This window comes from Pararge aegeria, chromosome 9 (genome assembly GCF_905163445.1).
Source record: "Pararge aegeria chromosome 9, ilParAegt1.1, whole genome shotgun sequence".
Classification (NCBI taxonomy): domain Eukaryota; kingdom Metazoa; phylum Arthropoda; class Insecta; order Lepidoptera; family Nymphalidae; genus Pararge; species Pararge aegeria.
In genome coordinates this window covers 7,745,741-7,766,521 of record NC_053188.1, presented here as the reverse complement: position 1 = coordinate 7,766,521, position 20,781 = coordinate 7,745,741, and the positions used below count along the sequence as shown (strand labels likewise).

The following is a 20,781-nucleotide window of genomic DNA, read 5'->3' as shown; positions in this document are numbered from 1 at the left end:
TTTGCGGTCAATTTTAATGTTTTATTAAAATTAAGCTTAATTTGCTATGCTCCGCGAAAAGCAGGAGTAATCTGTATGGTGTGATTTATATTTTTTTCAATCCTTATACTTCACGTCAAACACATCTTCGGCAATGTACCCTCTACGCACGTTTCGCCCCGAAACCGGAGCATCCTCAGGAGATGTTGACTTTACAATTATTCATTGTAAAGTCAAAATCTCCTTGAGATGCTTAAAGATTGAAGAAATTATAAATTACCCCATACAGATTAGCCTGTTTTTCGCGGAGTATAGCACATTAAGCTTAATTTTCATAATATATCATGGATATCCGCAAAGTACGCCTGCTTCTATCGAATATTTGAAAAATGTTTATAAAACAAAATATAAAATGAAAAACGCCATAACCTTGAGGTCATATTTGTGGGGATTTCAAGCGACTCCCTACGACTAAAATAATAGGAAAATGATTGATTGATGATGATTTAATTCATATTCATATACTCGTAGGTATTGATAAAAGGTTATGTCAACTGTTTTTTATTGTTTTATACTATTACCTGACAGACGACAGGTTATTTAGGAGGACAATGTTCTTTCAGCGGTCGAATTATTATTTAATGTACAACAGCTAAGCCGTTAGCAATTGTGCGCTGTGAAATGAACATCTCCTGAGTATACTTCGGTGTCGAAGCACTACGTGCGCAGAGAACATAAATAAAAAGTCGTATAGTGTTACGTATTAAGGCGGTATAGGATAATGTATAATCAGAGCCTTTATTCTGACTTTGCATCAACTTTTCTTCGACATAGGCCTCGTACAGAGACTTTCATACTGTCCTCTGACTAGTGGTTCTGCGCAACGTCGGTTCGCCACTTCTTTTCCGTTTTCTTATTTTTCTAAGTTGATTTTGTCTTGATTTTTATGTTTATCTTGCTGCTTTACATATTTTGCTAGCAGGTTTGTTCTTGTGAGGGACCAAGATAAAGTATAATGTGAAAAAAAAAAATTAAATTACATGGAATTCAATGTGTTTAATCCGCTAGTCCTGCTATAAATACGAAAGTGTGTGTACTTCTACGACATAACTTAGAAACCAAACAACATGATCTTTGGAATAGAGTTAGGAGAATAACAATCCCAGGAAAACAAACCCACGGAATTCGTAAAAAAACGAAAGCGGATGAAGAATGCAGGCCTTGTATAGCATAAAAGTAATATCATCTACGTCACGGAGATGGCATCTTACTACTAAGAAATATCAAAGAAACAACAATTCTAAGTAAACGTGAGTATTTCCGACAGCCAAGAATCCTTGAAATGAAGCCGAGTTTACGACCCCGCTGCGATTTTACGACCCGTGTGATATTGAACATCTACATTAACGTCGGAACTATAAAATTTAAAACCGTGTCAATGTTCAACAGGTACGAGTAATTAAACAATATATATATTATACTCTCTTGAGAGAGCTGAGCTCTTAGTATGTCGACGCGCTAAAATCAGGAACAAGGAGATCCGAAAAAGAGACTGACGTAGCTACACTTTTCTCGAAGCTGAAGTGAACATACATTAGAATTCTAAGGTGCTGGAATGGCAACTTTGTAGCGATAAACGCAGCGTTGTTAGACTTTTAACTAGATGGACAGACGGCATCCAACGCTCTAGCAGAGAGCTGGATACACGGCAGACGACCGTAGAATTTGGGACTCTTTACAAAAGACCTCCAGCTGTGGACGACCAATGTTTGTCATGATGACAACTATCCCCTACCTAATAAACGATGAATGACGAAGATAAGTTATAAGATGTTTTCATTTAAATGTTTAATTGCTAATTTCAGAAAAAGGAAAATCTATAGGTATGATTTATTAAAAGGCCATAAGTGGTCAAAGTGTTAACAATTAGTAGTACCTAAGTATCTGAATCACCTATTTAACAATGCACTACAAACCTATATGGCGTATTTTTAATTCGAAGATGGGTATTTTGAATTATTTAGATTAATTAAGGCTGAGCGACTATTAATTATTGTGAACATGTGTCTAAGATCTTTATATCTAACAAGTTGTTTGAAGGCCACATTATACTATTCAGAAGTGACGGATACCTACTTATTATGTCAATACAATAGAATAAATAATACAGTAGTTAAACATCATTTTGTAATATTTACCACGTTGATGTTACGACAGCGATGTGAACCGTTTTAAACTTTGAGTATAAGTCTAAATATTCACAGTCCGTCATAGTAGTTTTTGGTTATGTTTGCAATATAGCATTGGTATTCTAAAATTAACAAGCTAACTAAAATTGCAATAGAAATATTTATATTAACTATTTGATTTTATTTACATGAAACGGAGCGTTATTATTTGATAAGACTTACTGTCACAGTTCATCAAATCAAATGATAACAATAGTTTCTTCAGTGTCGAGAAATAATATTGCCGAAATATTTTAAAATTTGTTATTCGGGTATAACAATAGCAAAAGTTCAGTTTGAAATTTATTTCAATCTAATATACTTCACGAGTTATCTAACGAGTTGGTATAACGACAGTAAAATGTCAGTTCAAAAACGTCGTAAATGGTAACATCCTTATGTGTACATCCACTTTTCCGGCATTTTTGTTCCCGAATACGTGTAACTTCAGTACTTTCAAGACAAAGTGAATAAGCCAGCGCGTCTAAACCACACACCTACATTATTACTTACTATCAGGCAGCTTGATGAAAAGCGCAATATCAATCTAATATTATAAAAAAAAACTAAAATTCCATAGACACAAAAGGTCAGTTCAATCTTTATTTCAAACGAAAATTCACGAGGCACCTAACAAAATTTTCAAACGAGCTACAATATTATCCGCTACGTATATTGACTTAGCCTCGGTAGGAGGAAGTGCAGGTACAACGTTATCACATGACGTAATATTTGCTTGAATAGCGCTAAAAGCTGGGAGCTACGAAATAAGCGAGTGCGGATTACGAGGATTGTTGTACCATACTTTATGTTTGAGTAACTTTTTCGTCGACGACTTAACTAATGGGCGTCGACTGCAAGATAAAGGGGTCTTGAAAATATTCCGTGTTCTGGTTTTGTCTAGCGGCTCCCTCTTTGATGTCATCTTTATATCTACGCTTTTATTTATTGTAGGTACATATCACTTTAACGAATTTAAATACAAACTAAAATGTCAAAATTAAATCTTATAATAAATTACCACTGTGATGAATTATAGCTCCGATACGTGGTTGCTGACTATGGATCTTATAAGGAGGCTCAGAATCACACAGCAGGCGATGGAGAGAACTAAGTTAGGAGTAGGTACCATTGTTTGTTTCACAGTCTAACTGATTTGTACAGTAATAAAATTCAAAGTTTGGGTAATTTAGATCAAGCTGTCTTTACTTTTGAAAGATCGATTGAAAGAAAGATTGATAGAAAACCACAGAAATTAATTTCTGGTTAATATATTTCGTATTGCAATTACTGTTCAATACATAGAGATTATTGACTTACTTACTACTATGATGCTTTAGATTCCAAAGGTTCAAAATTACTTCACATGTTTTTCACCTTCCCCTCATTATTTTCCGCTTGTTTCAAGACCTCAACCTTAGAAAGGCCACCCGCGAGCGTTATACTATCATAACGATACAGCTTAAACTTGATCGTTACTTTTAATATGCGAATGTACGTGACTTGCATTATTAAAGTATGGAAAGCAGCAATTTCAACTTTGTTTCTGTCATGTATAAGGAAACGTCTTTCTCATCTTCCTGTATACCTAAAGTTAGATAACTGTCTTCAGTATTTTAACTTCTCATTACTTATATGAAGACTCCGCGAAATAAACGAATGAATGTCTCGTTTTTGGTGTACTTTTTATATAAAAGATTTGAAATACAAAGAATAGAGAAATACATACTTCATGTATTGGCATTGAGTTAACTTATAATTGACTTTTATCGGGCTTCAAAAATTACTTATTTTTTATTGATGATAACGAGATATCATTATTAATACTCGAGGCTGGGAACAAGAGTTATTTCTCATAGAGCAGCTGAGAGACTCACCGCTGGTCCAATATAAGTAGGTGGTCTTTAGTGACTATAATTTTTTGGCGGCAACAACGAAAACTGATGGCTTAACGTGCTTTGTGAGGCACAGAATTTTAGTCAGAAAAAAAAATGGACACCAAAAATAATTTGGGCACGATCCAATAATCAATCCTACAGCCTTATTTACAGTCAAACTATGGTACCTAAAAATTAAAAATTCATTTATTCAAGTGGTGAAACTTTTAAAACGTCACGTCGCGCGTAGGTCTGACAGATTCTGCTGAAAAGAATCTGGCATAAAACTCAGCATTAAATTAAAGTTTATGTATTAAATTACATGGTCACTATGAAAGTTCTATATTATGTGCCTGAAATGTTCCTGATAAATTCGTTTCCATTCGATTTGCCCATCTACTAGGCGGGAGCCGTATCGTAAAAGTCAGTAATAACACGAAGAAATGCTAATGCCCTCTTTATGGGCCCCCATTTTATGACCTTTCGAGTTATCATTGCTACCGTATTCTGATAGGCATGTAGGTTACTTCTGAAAAATTGTATTATTATTAAGTTTACTATAATATCCATATTAAAAATATGCGGGTTTAATTACGAATCAAGACTGTAATCGATTGCGATTTTAGGATTTCAACTTCGAGGCCAAAATTGATGATTACAATGATGACTTTTCTGTCGACTTCTTCCCGGTTTTTAAATTCAGCCTCCTGGACCGGTGGTCCTATAAACAAACACTGATAACAGAGAAAGCCTACTTACTTAAAATTCTCAATACCTGCCCGATATTAAGAAATTGAAGTTGCTAATCTACATCCCTCTTAAAATATCTTAAGCCGTCGACCCACGTTATTTTCAGTAACATTTCATCCTCATAGCCAGCCAAACCACATTCGACGTCAATAGCTTAATAATTCTGAAGGAGGGCCAGTGCACAGCAAAGGGACAACGACAGTCTGAGGTCGATTAATTTACTGTCTATTATGTCAAATCATCAGGGCCTTTTTGGTTGGTCACCGGACGCGCGGAACATGTAGGTCATAGTTTATGCAGATTGTGCGTGGCATACAAACACAAAATCGGCATCAGTATTTTTAGGTTTAGTTCGTCGTATTTTCTGATCTGCATCAGTATTTTCAGTTTTGAGTTTGTAGTGTGAGCGAGTTCATAAAAATTGTATGACTCGTAGAACACTACAGGTCCTGACCAGATATGTATATTTCATGACGTGAGGCATGTGATTAAAGAAATAGCATTTGAATATCCAATTCAACGTTTATCTTACGTTACGTTAGGTTATCATTCAAAGACCTATATAGAATATCACCTGTGCTCAGTAGGTAGGTACTGTAAATGCCTTTCCTATAACATCATAAGAATCTATTTGCGTCTTTAGATAGAATTGATAAAATAGATCAATAGTACAATAATAGTACTATCTATTATTATTGTACTAGTTAAGCCACTTCATCTGAGATGTTCAACTCGATACGTTGAAGCCGAGCCGTAGGTGAGGGTACATACATTACAGTGTGAAATCGAGTGTTCGATTATGAGGCACATAAACAGTGATGTTGTAAAGAAAAAATCAACTAATTGTTGATTATACAAATCAGATAAAAAATGTGGAACATAATGTTAATGAGTTAAAGCACTTCACAAGTTTAAAACCAACTCTCAAACATGCAAACATTCATTAGTTTGAATTAGTAGATCACGGTATCACTTATTAGAATGCAAACAAAACTGAATAGACACTCCAAAACTTTCCGAACGGGTTGCTAATTTTATAAAAAAAGGTGTTCTACGTTAGGTCACCCTATTCTATGAAATGGAGAGAACATTTCAAATACAGAAAGACAAATAACACCAAAACATTAAGAAGGCCATTGGAATCGAAGTAACCCCGATATTTAATGCAACTGACAGAGACTCCAGCACTATGGTAAAATTTAAGCTTGTTAACGTATATAGTTTGATTTAACGTCTTAATTCTTTTGTTGTCAGAAACCAATAAAAGCTTTTTTAAAAAGATATTTCATACTTGTCTTATTCGGTCAAACAAAGATACGAATTACGAGTAAGAGCAGATAAGCGAGTGGTGCGTAATAGATGATTATTTACTTTTTAATACTACCTATATATTTAAAATATAGGATATTTCGTCTCCTTTGAGGGATTGACATAGTGTTGGTACAAACACGCAATTTCAAGGCTAATACCATTCTCATGCTAATGTATTTTATCATTCTTTGTTATTCGCACGTAACTTGACATTTTCATTTCCTACCAGAAAATAATATGTTTACAACAATTCATCGTGGCAAATTTAGCGTTTCTTTACATATATTACATACAAACATTACATATCCACAGATAATGTTTGCTTCAAAATAAAGCGTGGTGGGCCTATGCACTACTTATTATCACTCATTTCTATGACTGGGTATGCTCGTATCTAGCAAAGGGGGCTTTATAAGTTGCGAATGAAGAATCTAGATTCCTTAATAGCACGGCCATCACGGGTTAATCTAATTTTAAGGAAGCTTTTTCAGTTTCAGAACTTTATCTCGATAAAAGGAAATCACACACATATTTGGAAACACAAATTCTGTGTGGTCGTACGTACTATATTACTTATCAAATTGTGTAATTTATAAAATGCTACCATTTTAATGAATTGTAATGGACGAAATCTACTCTAACGTTTGATAGAAAGATGCGGTCGCTACTTTGCTGGAGTTTATTGAAAAGGATTAAAATATAAATCTTATTTTGCCACGAGTATACCTAATCTGCAGAAGCAAAGGACTTTGAACTGTACAGATTTACCTACTAGCGAAGCAGAAGTACGAAACATAAAGAAAAGTAATCTTACTGTCTCTTATTTTGTGGAATTTATTCTTATAAGTATCAATCTTTTTCTACAAATAATAAATCTTAGAGTAGCAATTGGTCTTCCTATAATTCCTAGTCAGTGTTTTTGTTGCTACTTAGCTACTAAATTTTCACGAACAAAAGTTTTATTCGATCAAGGTTGTTTCAGCGTCGCTCAAAATCTATATTTCTAAACTAATAATAAAATTGTGAAACTGTGTATGATTTTTGCTCGGTCAACTGTTGCACCGATTTTCATGAAATTAAGCGTTCATCATATTGGCTTTGTATACTTTTTATCCTTTAAAGCATCCAGGAAACCACTGAGGGTTTTAGGAAAATACCCTTCGTTACATATGCGCCGTTTTACTTCTTTTACAGCCACCTTGCGTCCTTGATAGGATGCTAGATATTTTGTAGCCCGGGAAAACCGCGTAATTTTTAAAAAATGAAGTAGCGCAAACTGCAATATTGAGTTGTAAGATGCCTTTTCGTCTCGCGAGATGGAGCGCAATGATGGAGCGATGGAGACCAACCAGTGTTTAATGTTTCTACAAAAAATATATACAGTCAAGCACATGAATGGTAACAACAAAATTATGGCGGTCACGGGGAGGAAAACACAAGTGTGGTACACTGACACACTGTTACCTGGTGAGGTCGAGCGCGCCTTGAACGTCGGTGCAATCATCACGGTCTCTGGAAACCACAATGTCAATGAAATTATTCGCTATCTGTAACTTCTTGAAGATATTTGCACTCCTAGTGAACATACGATTTTAGCAGACTCTCATAATGAGTGGAGCTGCTAAATTCAATTTCACCGCCGACAAACTTGCTATTTTTATCCGACTGCAGGACGGTTATTTGCTATTTATTCGGAAGGTGATGCACTTAATGAGGCCACATGTGGACCCCATCAAAAATAAAATTTTAAACTACCATCAATATAAAAAAAAAAGTAAAATGTTTCGACAACTGAGGCTAAATTGGGCTTAAATTAAATTGTTGTTGTTGTAATTCAAGAATAATTACAAATAATTATAAATTTTATTCATACATATGCATCATGTATGTATATGAATACTACTGCACACCACAGAATGATATAAAACAAGACTACAAAACTTCTATTCCAAAATATGGTCTAAATAACGATCCAGGGAGAAATTCAAAAATGGATAAGGTAGGTCATGTTTAATCCACGTATAATTAAAGATAGGCGCATTCTAAGTTTATGCAGGAGATGCAAATGCACAACATTCTTTCCTTCATACCAATCGCTACTACTAAAACCTAATTTAGTCATCAAATAACTTTCAACACTTAAAACGAATACAAGCCACGTGGATCTAATGGTAAGCGTGTAAGACTACGGATAATTAGGGCCCTAGGTCGATTTCCAGACCCAACTTTTTTTTTATTACATTAAAAGAAAGTTCTGCAATGCCCGTCCGTCTTCCTCAATAAGTACCCATATTACTGTGTTCTTAAAATCAACAGTGAACAGGCATCTTGTATTCACATATACATTTTAAGATTATAGACCGACACGGGGCTGCAATATTAATATTTTTTGTAATAAGCTACCTGAAATTAGTCTGGTTTTTTCTCCAGACATCTCACTCACTGGTAGCAATATTTTAAAAGGTTTATAATGCACCAGTGAGCACTGCTGAAAAATTTACCGTCGTTTCTCTTAATTATACGTTTCGTTCAATAAAATCTCATATCAAAATTGCATAACCGCCAAATTGGGATGCAATTCGAGCTCGCATCTCCCTGACTATCGCGGCCGGAATGCTTTGCCAATTCAACGAATTTGCGGAATTGGCAAAGCATTCCGCAGCACTTGCAGGTGACAGCTACAATAGCGGTCACATTTATTCAGCGCGTCCAGTGTGGTTGACTTTCTGTTCAATGCAAGCGACATTCGAATTTTAAAACTCTAACTTAAAACTTTTTTATTCAAATATAGGCACTGACTTAAGTGAATATATGTATAAAAGCACTTCCCTCGTGTTACTTAGATTTTTTTTTTACACAATTGTAAAATTATTGTGATAAATACATTACTTAAAGAGTAAGGCTATGGGAGTTCCCAAAGCATCCTGCAGAAGCCCAAGTCTGATATGGCATTATTATATGTCAGTAATCAACCTATGATAGATATTAATACCTAGTGAAAAATTATAATTAACGAAAAAACTTTAATTGCCGATTAGTTTGGCCATCCAAAGGGGCAAAGGGGCAAACTGTGCCTCGCTGCGGTGGTTTCGAGAACGTTTTAGATTATATTCAGTTTTAAATAGTTTAGTTTATTTAAGGTTATAGTTGTCTCAAAATAATGATAAAATAAACATTAAGTAAGTAGATTGCCGATTAAAAAAATATATATTTTTTGGTCCTTGAAAAATCCCGTATTGATATTAAGTGGAAATACCGCAGATGGAAGCTGACTACATGCCTGCATCGAAATATAATTTGGTATATATCCACACTCAGAGCAGTGCATGCTCAGAGAGTGTTAAAGCTATGTGAGAAGATTGAAGAAGAATTGTATCCTTTCCCCGGAGAGAAAAATTTCTAATACCCGTGCAAACAGTGCTGCCTTAACTAGCCGTGCAGAGGTGGGAATAAAAGGTTGTTTCTGCTTTGCATAGTACATTTAGAAAACTTAACTTTTTTATTTGAAAGTGTATACTATCAACCACGTATTGTCTTATTTTAATAAGGAGCTCATAAATTTTGTCGGAGATAAAGGACTCTTCACAGATAACAGCAAGTCGCAAGGCATATGGGACAACGATCGAATGCATGCGTACCATCCTACTAACATTATAAATGCGAAAGTTTGTGAGGATGGATGTATGTATGTATGTCTCAACTAAAATAATGACAACTTACTAACTCAGTATACTACGTAAAATAATAGTATATACATAGCTAGCAACTATGATTATGATGTTAGCAACAGATCTATTCTAGCTGCTCGATTGACTAATACGCGGACGTAGTCGCGAGGGTCCGCTAGTAAATAATAAATACACACATCGCCATCTAGCCGCAAAGTAAGCGTAGCTTGTGTTACGGGTACTAAGATCAGTCACCTTAGTACTCATAACACAAGGTTATCTTACTTTCTGAATATTTTTATGAATAACATATATAAATCCTTTTAATATACAGATAAACAACCAGACACTGAAACACATCAATTTAAACAACTCTTCAGGTCAATCAGTTTCAAGAACTCTTAAGATTACGAACGATTTAAAAAAATTCAAAACGCGTACTAACTACGTTAAATAACAGGCGGGCTAAAATAAGGAAACTGTGTTCTGTGAAGGTGAAGGATGTAGGTCAGTTGCCCCGCACATCACTCTTAACTCGGTGAACAAATATTGAATTAACACACCAGCTGAATAATTGCGGAGAAAGCCGGTACACGGTCCGAATAATCAAACAGTTTTGTGATAATAGCCTGGCACCTTTATAACGTTCTGTAAGTGCTAAGATGTGGTTAAGGTGTGGTGGTACCAGAACCATTTGTTTTTTCGATATACGAATAATTAACTTTAGAGTATGTACGGAAATTTGTATTTTTTAAAGTATATTTTATTATTTAAAAAGAAGAAATTTTGAAAATAATACTGTTTTTTTTGCCAAGTTGCCAAAAAAATTGCTCAGGTAAAAAAAATTACCGTACTTTTTTGTTTAGTGTATCAAGAAAAAGTCGAGAAGACTGCCTTGAGGAACCATTCCGTAAATTTTCAAATTCATAGATTGTTTTGGCGTAACTTTAACCATTTACGCATTACAAAGGTATATTTTTTACCGTTTTTGCAACATTTTTCATTAATTTAATTATTTTATTGGTAGTAGCGAAATGTTGTATACATTATAGCGTTCCTCAATATATGGAACATTCAACACAAAATCATTTTTCCAATTCCAACATGAAGTTCTTGAGATTAGCGCGTTAATCTCAACAAACACTTCAGATTAATAATATTAGTACAGAAGTATAGATGAATGAAAACGGTGTTGTTTTAGACTTGTAAGCGTATCCTCAATATAATTTTACTCTTTGATAACTTACGCTTTAATGGAGGCTTGACATTAATAATTCATAATTACCGATGATTGGTAGGTATAAAGTGGCATTAGCGTTATTTTATGAATAATTCAAGTAAATACCATTACCGAGGTTATCCATAATTGTGGTATTATAATTTTATTTACATAACACTAAACTTAAACTTACAGCATAAAACTTGAATAGAAGTTTCCGACAATCTTTATTTCATTCATAAGATACACAAGCAAAAAATGTAGAATAAGAATAATTGATTATTCTGTCCAGTGCATCATCATCATCATTTTCATCATCATAACCACCAAATACCAGCCGACTACAGAGCACGGGTCTCCTCCCACAATGAGAAGGGGTAAGGCCGTAGTCCACCATGCTGACCTAGTGCAGAATAGTGGACTCCACACACCTTTAAAATAAAATAAATAAATATACTACACACATCGCCATCTAGCCCCAAAGTAAGCATAGCTTGTGTTATGGGTACTAAGATGATTGATGAACATTTTTATGAATAATATACTTAAATACTTAGAATATACATATAAACACCCAGACATTGAAAAACATTCATGTTCATCACACAAACATTTTCCAGTAGTGGGAATCGAACCCACGGCCTTGGGCTCAGAAAGCAGGGTCGCTGCAACTACGCCAATCGGCCATCAAACCTTTGAGAACATTATGTAGAAATCTTAGGCATGCAGGTTTCATCACGATGTTTTCCTTCACCGTTGAAGCAACTTATATTTTAATTGCTTGAAAAACGCACATAACTTAGAGGTGCGTGCTAAAGAAGTGCGTAAAGTGAAGTCGAAGTTGTACCCACCGCTTTTGTGCCATTATACCAAAAAATTTTAGGTGTAAACGTTTTAGGTGTGATATTATATTCTAATTGCTGTATCTACAAAGGTTGCCAGTAGGAGATTGCTTGCAGCAATAAGGCCGCCTTTGCATGTCTACATTGTGTACTGTATACTCCTTACTGTTTCTTTTCCTGTATGTTATACGTGCAATAAAGTGTTTCTTCTTCTTCTAATTTTTTGATGTATTTTTCTGACGCATTATGAATAGTAATATAAATAATAGATGAGAGTGAATATTTCAGATGAAAAAGCTGCGCGCTTCTATGTAGCACATTATGATGTTGATCTCCTTATTAGGAAGTTGTGTGCACAGATATAACATTGAATGAAGTAGGTCTCCATATTAAAATTGTGCGTGCAATTTTAACACAGAATGAAGTTTAACTCCCCTCGCGTCGGTGCAACTGATGATTTTAGTCTCCGTTTAGAATTTTTCTGTGCAAATGTAACACATAATAAAATTAGTGTCCAATGATGAATTGTTTTGTTTTGATTATATTATTGCCCGAAAAATTTTTTTTTTTTTAAATTTCAGTAATTTTTAGTTTTATTGAATTTGATTTTAAAAAGTTATTTCAATGCGTTAATAATCACTTGGGATTAGCGCCAGAGAACCATTTGTATTTTCTGTGGTAGTAGTCACAGAAAATACAAACACAACTACTGGGTGTAGTCTTTTTTTATAAAAGGCTGTTCCGGGCCGATCGACTTGAAGTGCATTCCAGGGTACAAGTATGGGCAACGATAATTTCCAAACTCCGGTCTGGTATTTGATAAATAAACCCGATACCCAGCAGTTTTCACCGACCCGAAACCGAATCTAAGACCTCGTAATCCGTAGTCATCAACGAGTAGCTAACCATTACACAATCGAGACGGCTCTGTTTATACTGAGGGATAAACATTAGACATGAGGTCCCATCCTTCATTTATTTTTGAACGAATTGAATAGTCCATGATGCCGAACTTGCCAATTGGCTCGGGCCCCGTCGTCTCTTGGATCCGAATTAGCTGAATGTCATTGACGAAAATAATTGGGTACATAATGTAGTTAAGATAACGAGAACAAAACTGAAAGCTGTAAGTCTTAAAGATTAGATATCACAAATAATAAATTATACTGATGACTAATTTCATTTAACCTGCATTCTTGATGGTTTCCTTAATGTCCTCAAAGGCGTGTTAAATCTTATGCTAATGTGTTGATGATAATAATGAGAGGATAAATTTATTAAATAAACTAAAATATACAAAAAAGCACGAAATTCATACTATATATTTTTAGGTTAGTTATACTAATATTAACTAACTACTAATATACTAAGTTAGCCCAGTGGGTAGGACTGTAGGACTTCGACTTTCACGAGCGAGTGCGAATCGCAGCACGTATATCTAACACTTAAAAGTAATGTACGTTTTAAGCAACTAAAATATCACTTACATCAACGGTGAAAGAAAACATCGTGAGGAAACTTGCATACGCGAGAGTTCTCAATAATATTCTCATATATAGTTAAATTCTTATATATAGTTATTAACGAATATTATATTATCTTTAAGTTTACAAAGGTCTAAAAATTAAAGATGTGGAAATACTCGTTTCCTTAATGCCATATACCCCCATGGATTGGTCGGTTACTCAATATCTGCTCTCTAGACAAAAGCATTGTGATAGTTTATAAAAAATATCATTAGAACATTTTATGTCTATTGTAAAAATTCTTCACATAAATTCATTTAACGAGATAAAAATTACGGCTCCAATAAGAAGATCAAAGAATCAAGCGATTGAATAAGATAAATTTCCGGTCAAAGAACAAAGAGGTATACAATCAATATTAAATTACTTTTTAAAAGTATGGATATAAAAGATACAATAATAGGACTTCATAGAATGAAAAGGAATTCATTTTATGTATATACCTATTGTACAAACACAGATCACATATCCAAGGTACAATTCGTAATAATTATAAAAATACGCAATTTTGTCTACTTGAATGACATATTATATCAATTATTTTGATTTCAAAAACAAAACTAATGAACTTAATTTAATAAATTTTTTATGGGGTAATAAAAATAAGAATTCAAATCGGTACATAAATAACGACGTTCTCATGTCATGAATATAAAAAAGTCACTTTAATTCTGTTTAAATGATACAGAGCATACAGGACTATTATTCGTTGTCTATTTCACAGATGTTTATCTCTGTAGATCTAATTAGCATATCAAAACATCGATACGTATATCTATAGTAGGTATAGTTGCAGGGCGTCGCCGTCGTCGTCACGCATAAGTGCGCGGGCGCATTAAATCGAGCCCAGATCCTGTGTGAACTGTATGTGCTTTATGGTGTCGACCCCACCCATGTTTAAAATCATCGTTGATAGTCCCAATCCGCTTAACTAATATTGTTAAATGATGCCCGCGACTTTTGATTTTTCCCATAGATTTCCGTCTGCTATATGAAACAATAAACCCCAACAACCCGCTTCACATCGTCCAACCGCCCGACCGTTCCTTTAGTTTATATTTTCTAAGCATTCTTTCTTTTATTTTTGATAGTGTATGTGTGTGTTTGTGTGTCTGATGTTATATAGCCTATAGCCGACTGAGAATTGAGCAGTAAATTTTTCCTCACGAGGAAAATCAATCAAATGCAAAAACAAATAACCACGCTTCGCAGATATAACTGTTCCAGAACTTAGTATTATTAATACCCATATCCAGAAAAACAAAAGACAAGGAATATTTATTTGTAAATATTCAACAGAACAGATGACCTTAAAGTCTTAGTTGATTCTATAAAGACTACTTAGGTACTTCAAATGCTCGTAAGAATAACAAAGCCTCGTTTTAATATCTTTGATTTGTAAATCTTCCATCCAATCCAAGTCAGAGTGAAATTCAGTAATCTCTAAAAAGCAATTCGACGTAATCCATAGACGACAAGTGAAGCGGCCTCTAAATCTTACTGAGATATATCGCCGCTCTGCGGTCGATATTTAAATAAAAAAGAACATTACTTTGGCAATTAACTCACTGTTAAAATTTGTGTAACTTTTTCCAAATTTAAAATTGTTTTAGTTTAGTTTCTTTATATAACAGTGTTTTTGTAGTTTTTCTTTATCTATTATTTTTTATTAGAGCAAAACTTATCGATGCACATTAAAAAAATTGACGGGGAATACCATCACAATTTTTAATGTACCGATACCGTAGCCGACAAATCGCCCAAAGATAATGGTTGGAAATAAAAATTCAGACCGTTTGAAGAGGGTTAAAATCAAATCCAAAGGAGTCGGTTACAAACATACAAGAAAACATACAGGTGAAGCTTATTAAAAGTGTGTAAAATCATTCGCTGTCGACAGATAACAATGGTTATTTATTTACTCTATTCTAAGTATAAAAATCAAACCCCCTTTTCTATATACGGATGCAATATTCTTGTAATTATAATAACTTTTTCTAAGAACACAGGTTTCTATATGACAAAGTTTATGTGTTGACAATAATTTACATCAATACTTTAATCCAGAGTAACATATTAAATCAATGCTTCAATCCTTCAATACTTCTCGTGCCTCGCACATAGGCAATATCACCAATACATTGCAGATAATAGTGCTAAAATTTAGATAATTTCTAATACCTAATATTACGTGTGTGCGGTGTGCCTATTGGCAACCAATAATTGTAAATATTAAATATGTCCATCAAACTGCACGATGATTACACAAGTTCTAGATCCCTCCATCCGTAAAGCCTGCGCCTATAAGTGTGACATTAAATGAATGAATATGCTTTTATTACCACAGAAAAAAAAATACAAATTAAGATATACAGTAATAATTAATAAGATTGGTGATGCTTTGATGATGAATGTATAGGAGGGCATGGCCTACTGGGGAGCAAGTAGACTATGCCCCCCTATAGCTATAGCGCACAAGACTCTATTGTGTCAGAAAAAACTGACGAAATAGGTATTGAAATCCCCGTCTATTGTAAGATAGGAGTTTTGTTTTGTGGGAACATTTGTTTGCCTGACAATGATAATAAAAATGGTATGCTAACATTACATGTAAATCCATAAACGGAGAGGTGAAATGCAATGAAGCGGAAAACAATAGTGCTTTAGTGATGCGTTGGCCGACCTGAAGTCTAATGAATGATTCATACTAATTATGGAACGATTGGCCGACTTTTCGGATACCGCAATGGTAATTTCCGCTATGAATATTATTACAGCCGAAAACGGGGCTGAATGCATTTTTATATTGCCAGTTTGGGAAATTTACTAAAGGTAAACAATCTGGCATATCTTTTTATAAAGACATGTATGTAAAAATAAACATAATTTTAAATATCTACCTGTTCTTTCCTGCTCCAAAATTTTTATATTCAACCCGGAAAACATTATAAGTAATAATGGTGTTGGTTAAAATGTCCACCATGGAAGCGGTCATATATATGCGTGGGCTTAGCACTAGGCTTGCGCCGAGAATTGAACCTCTATTTTTTGGAGATACGTGCGTTGTAAGCTACTAAATATGAATTAATTTTTCAGTGAAGGGAAGCTTCGTGAGCAAAGCTGAAACGCCCATTATGTTCTCAACGCCTTAGACAACATAATTGCAAAATCTATACCAAACCGCACTTGACCAGCGGGATAGACCACACCCTAAACCCTTTTCTTACAGAGAAAAGACTTATGCCCTATAATCGTTTGATATGGTAGTGATGGTAAAACATGGTAGAAAGTACCAAAAAGTTAAATGGAAACCAACCCACTGGTTAAATACCCTGTTACGTTTTTCGGCTTATTTTAGGAATATTGAATAATGCCAAGTTATTAAACAACGCTAAAAATCAAAATAAACGGTAAACGCAGCGGCCAAACTGCGTCCTAAGCATCTAGTGAAAGTCCAACTACAAGAAGCGCAAGAAGTAGTCTTGTCGTTTGTCGTATTCAGGACGCAAACTGATGACGCAAAATAAACGCTGCTGATAACGCCAGCTGGAAGCGGTGCTGTAGCCCTCGCTTAATTCTTGCTTTGTATGGTTTTGTACATGTTTGAGGTCTAATAATAATAAATAAATATACTACGACAATATAAACATCGCCATCTAGCCCCAAAGTAAGCGTAGCTTGTGGGTACTAAGATGACTGATGAATATTTTTATGATAGCATACATAAATACTTACAATATACAGCTAAACACCCAGACACTGAAAAATATTATTGTTTATATTATTTTATATATATTGTTAGTCGGCCGTCAAGGTTTGGTCCTGTATATAAAGTTACAGATTTACGCAAACGTGGACACAGAGTACAGATGAGTTATTACTTGTCGACAGTGTAGCTCTTACGGCTCTTAGTATAGAGAGGTCATTGAATTAATCAATTTCATGGCTATTAGCAAGAAATGTCTCGTAGTAAGTAGGTATAGCCAGGGAGTAGCGTAACAAATTATAGGACAGGCCTTATTCACCTTTGACATCCGCAGCTCACATTTCTTAATCATGACGCAGAAAGGAGAGACGAAGATTGGAAAATCGTGGAGTTTCATCCGGCGGCAAAGGAACGAAAAACGAGATGTTTAGATCAAAAACTCGACTCTACGATTTCATGGAGTCTTCAAAGGATGGCAGTTCGAGTTATTGTGTTTGATAGTATAATTGCTGTCTTAAAAGTTAACAATAAAAGATAAGCTTATCTATAGCTGTTTAACGAATAAATAAAAAAATAAAAAACAGTCAAGTACAGACCTATCTTCTAAGGCAAAAAAATAATTGACTACCTTAAAAATACCATAAAAATATTTGCACATATTAGACACCAGAGATTCGTTCTACAAAGTTAGCTCAACTAACAAACTATATTTAATTTAAAATTTCACTGTTTAAAGGAGATTATGGACTTTCAATCTTCAAAGATAAGGAGTTTTTTAAGGGTCATTTTTATAAAAGTATTTGTTGTCATAACTTTTTAGTTTATAGATCGATTTTTCTAATTATTTAGGAAAAAGGGTATTACAAAATTCCAAATATATTTTTAAAAAATCTACAGAACACAGTCGTATGCAACCGCTAGTTTTTAATAAAGGTAAATACTGTGCGACACTATTTTATTTGCTTGCCAACTCCCATTACGTTTAATAAAGTTATTAAATTATGTTCCTTAGTGGATGTTAGCGAATGATAAAAACTTGTATCGCAATAAAACGTAACATTACATAACTGTTGTAACAGAAAAAACATAGGCGCCCACCGGCTGTCTTTTTTTATCTCAAATGCCATCTATTCCTTGTCGATATTTTCTTTAAATGGCCAACGCAATCTCTCGAATGCTAATCACGCCAATGCTGGATGCGTTTATTTCTAATTATGTAATAAGACATGAATGGCCCCCATCAGACTGTTAACAGTGTACCTACATCTTAAAATGCGACTAATAACTAGTAATCGAAGAACTGTACGTAACTATAATACTCGTATCTACTCGTATTAAAGAGACTAAACCCGTAATTTTATCTTTGTACAAACATGTATCTTACGTGCAACTCTAGAAATACTGACAAATGACTATGCCTGTACGGACGTATATGAGTGACCTGCACGAGATGCTGCTGGCATCATTTATTGAAATGAAAAACACTTTTCATTTCATTACACGCAGCCATTGTTTAATTAATGTTTAAAAATTAAAGTAGTTTTATCTTTGACCATATTATATTACGTTATATTTAATTTATGTTGTGCTTTTTATTTATACTAATGGTGTCTTATAATGACTTTCATCCTGTATAGCCATGATGTCGAATATAACGCCAGCATGCCCTATAACGTTGTTGTCTAAGAATTGTAGTGTGATACAACCAACCTTTGTGAAGAATCGGTTTATTCCATTTTTACCAAGTTTTGAAGAATGTGGGGATGGACTGGATAGTACTCATTTTCCTCTACTTCAGATACTTGTTAAACAATTATTGATCAACAATGTAATGCTTCTACTTTAAACGGCTACTACACTACTTTACAATGTTGACAAAAGAAACAATATTAACATTTTAAGGTATAAGTTTCCGGCAAGTTATGTCACAAACTATATTTATAGAGATTAATCCATTTGAAAACGATTAAATATTAAGATTAGAATTATAATAAGCAAAACAGTACTATTTAAGCTATGCCATAAAACTTGTCGTCACGTCACATTTATTAAGGCGTTGCTGTCATGTGTCAATCGCTAATACGCGTAAGTTCAAGAAAACAAACTATTATATTAGTAAAGATATTTTAGTATAATATGTTGAAACTGAAAAATCGGGGAGTTAAAAAAGAAACATGAAAATCTATAACACTGGTCGAGCGTTGCAATGTTCATCGGAAGTGTACCTTAACGAGAGGATAACGAGACGCGGCGACCGTATTATCGCTGGCTAGGTGTGTTCTTAGACCATGACCTACATGCCACCCACGCCTTGACCATGTGGGTTTGGACGACCTCAGTGGCATAGTAGTGAGCGATGTGTTAGTAAAAAATATATCATCCTCGTCTTCAAGCTCTCGATGTCACAGAGAGCGATACGACCTGCTTTAAGGTTCTGAGAGCTGCTAAATGAAGTATAATTGAGGAACAGCGCTTTTTCTTAGCTATTTATTAAAATTTTGAAATGAAATAAAAAATAAATAAAAATGTACTATCGAAGTACCTACCTACATTTTTATTGATGTTTAGTTTAAATTACTAAGTATTTCGGTTGTTTTATTTTATTTTCATTAATAATAATTTATACTTATAGGAATTTCCTCCAACTGTAGATAAGAGCGCTTAAAAAATATATGACGACTTCTAAAATCCTACAAAAAAAAAAAGAAAATGTCAACGTCGCATACTTAAGTCGAATCTGGACATGTCACGATATTAATGAGAAATACACGTTAAAAAAAAACACCTATATTAAGCTACATTCTGAACGCCATAAGAAAATGCTTTATAGAGCTACTTTATCCACGTTCTCTGACAAAATGTTCCATTATACGTAAAACTATGTTCTTCAAAAATATTAATCGATGCATAAAAACCCATCCAACCCCATTAAGTATATGTCACTAAATATGTGGAAGAAAAATGAAAAGGTACTTTTCAGTGGTCAATTTAATGAATAGAATATTATTCATATGTAAATAAACTTTGCGCTTTAAATCATTTTATTTCGATTCATAGTTGAGGAGATAAAAGATCGCGGTTTCCTCTAGGCTTCACTTAGCTCTTAGGCAAGGGGTTCACAACCGCAAATATCCTTACACCGAGAAGTTCTGAAACATGCACACCTCGCTCGGACACCGGTTCATCCAATGAAGATGTTGATTTCACAATTTTTAGATTCTGTCTGCTATTAAGAGTTCATGAAAGAAAATCCCTATACCTAACATTTTTTTTCATATAAAAGCGGTGATAGCCTAGTGATTAGGACTTCAGCTTCACTCTCATGGGGCGAGTTAGAACACCGCGGCGTACCGCTAACTTTTCGAAGTTATGTACGTTATAAGCAATAAAATATCACTGTAAAGGAAAACTGCATGCCTAAGAGTTCTACATAATGTTCTCAAAGCCGTGTGGAGCCCACCAATCCGCTCTTGATAAGCGTGGTGGATTAATGCCAAAACCTTACACAGTCTACGTGAAGACCCGTGTCCTGTAATAGGCCGCTAATGGGCTGTTAATATTGAAGAACCTTGCGACCCGTTGTCGGGCAAGCGGTATTTGTATACAGAAAATGTAGGGTATACTAATATAGATCAACTGTATAATGCCTTTAAATTCCTCAATGACACATCTGGA

General features: G+C 34.4%; 1 protein-coding gene across 8 annotated transcripts in view; it reads right to left on the bottom strand.

Moving 5' to 3' along the window:
* The window catches only part of LOC120626257, a 141,742-nt gene that overhangs the window by 84,201 nt on the left and 36,760 nt on the right, over positions 1-20,781 (bottom strand). For 7 of the 8 annotated variants that reach the window (XM_039893690.1, XM_039893683.1, XM_039893685.1 and 4 more), the window contains exon 2: positions 7,610-7,657. The exons of the other annotated variant lie outside the window; for it this stretch is intronic. In XM_039893690.1, the coding sequence (XP_039749624.1) occupies positions 7,610-7,657 (48 nt within the window). The remainder of the gene's footprint in view (positions 1-7,609; positions 7,658-20,781) is intronic. 8 annotated transcript variants of the gene reach the window in all.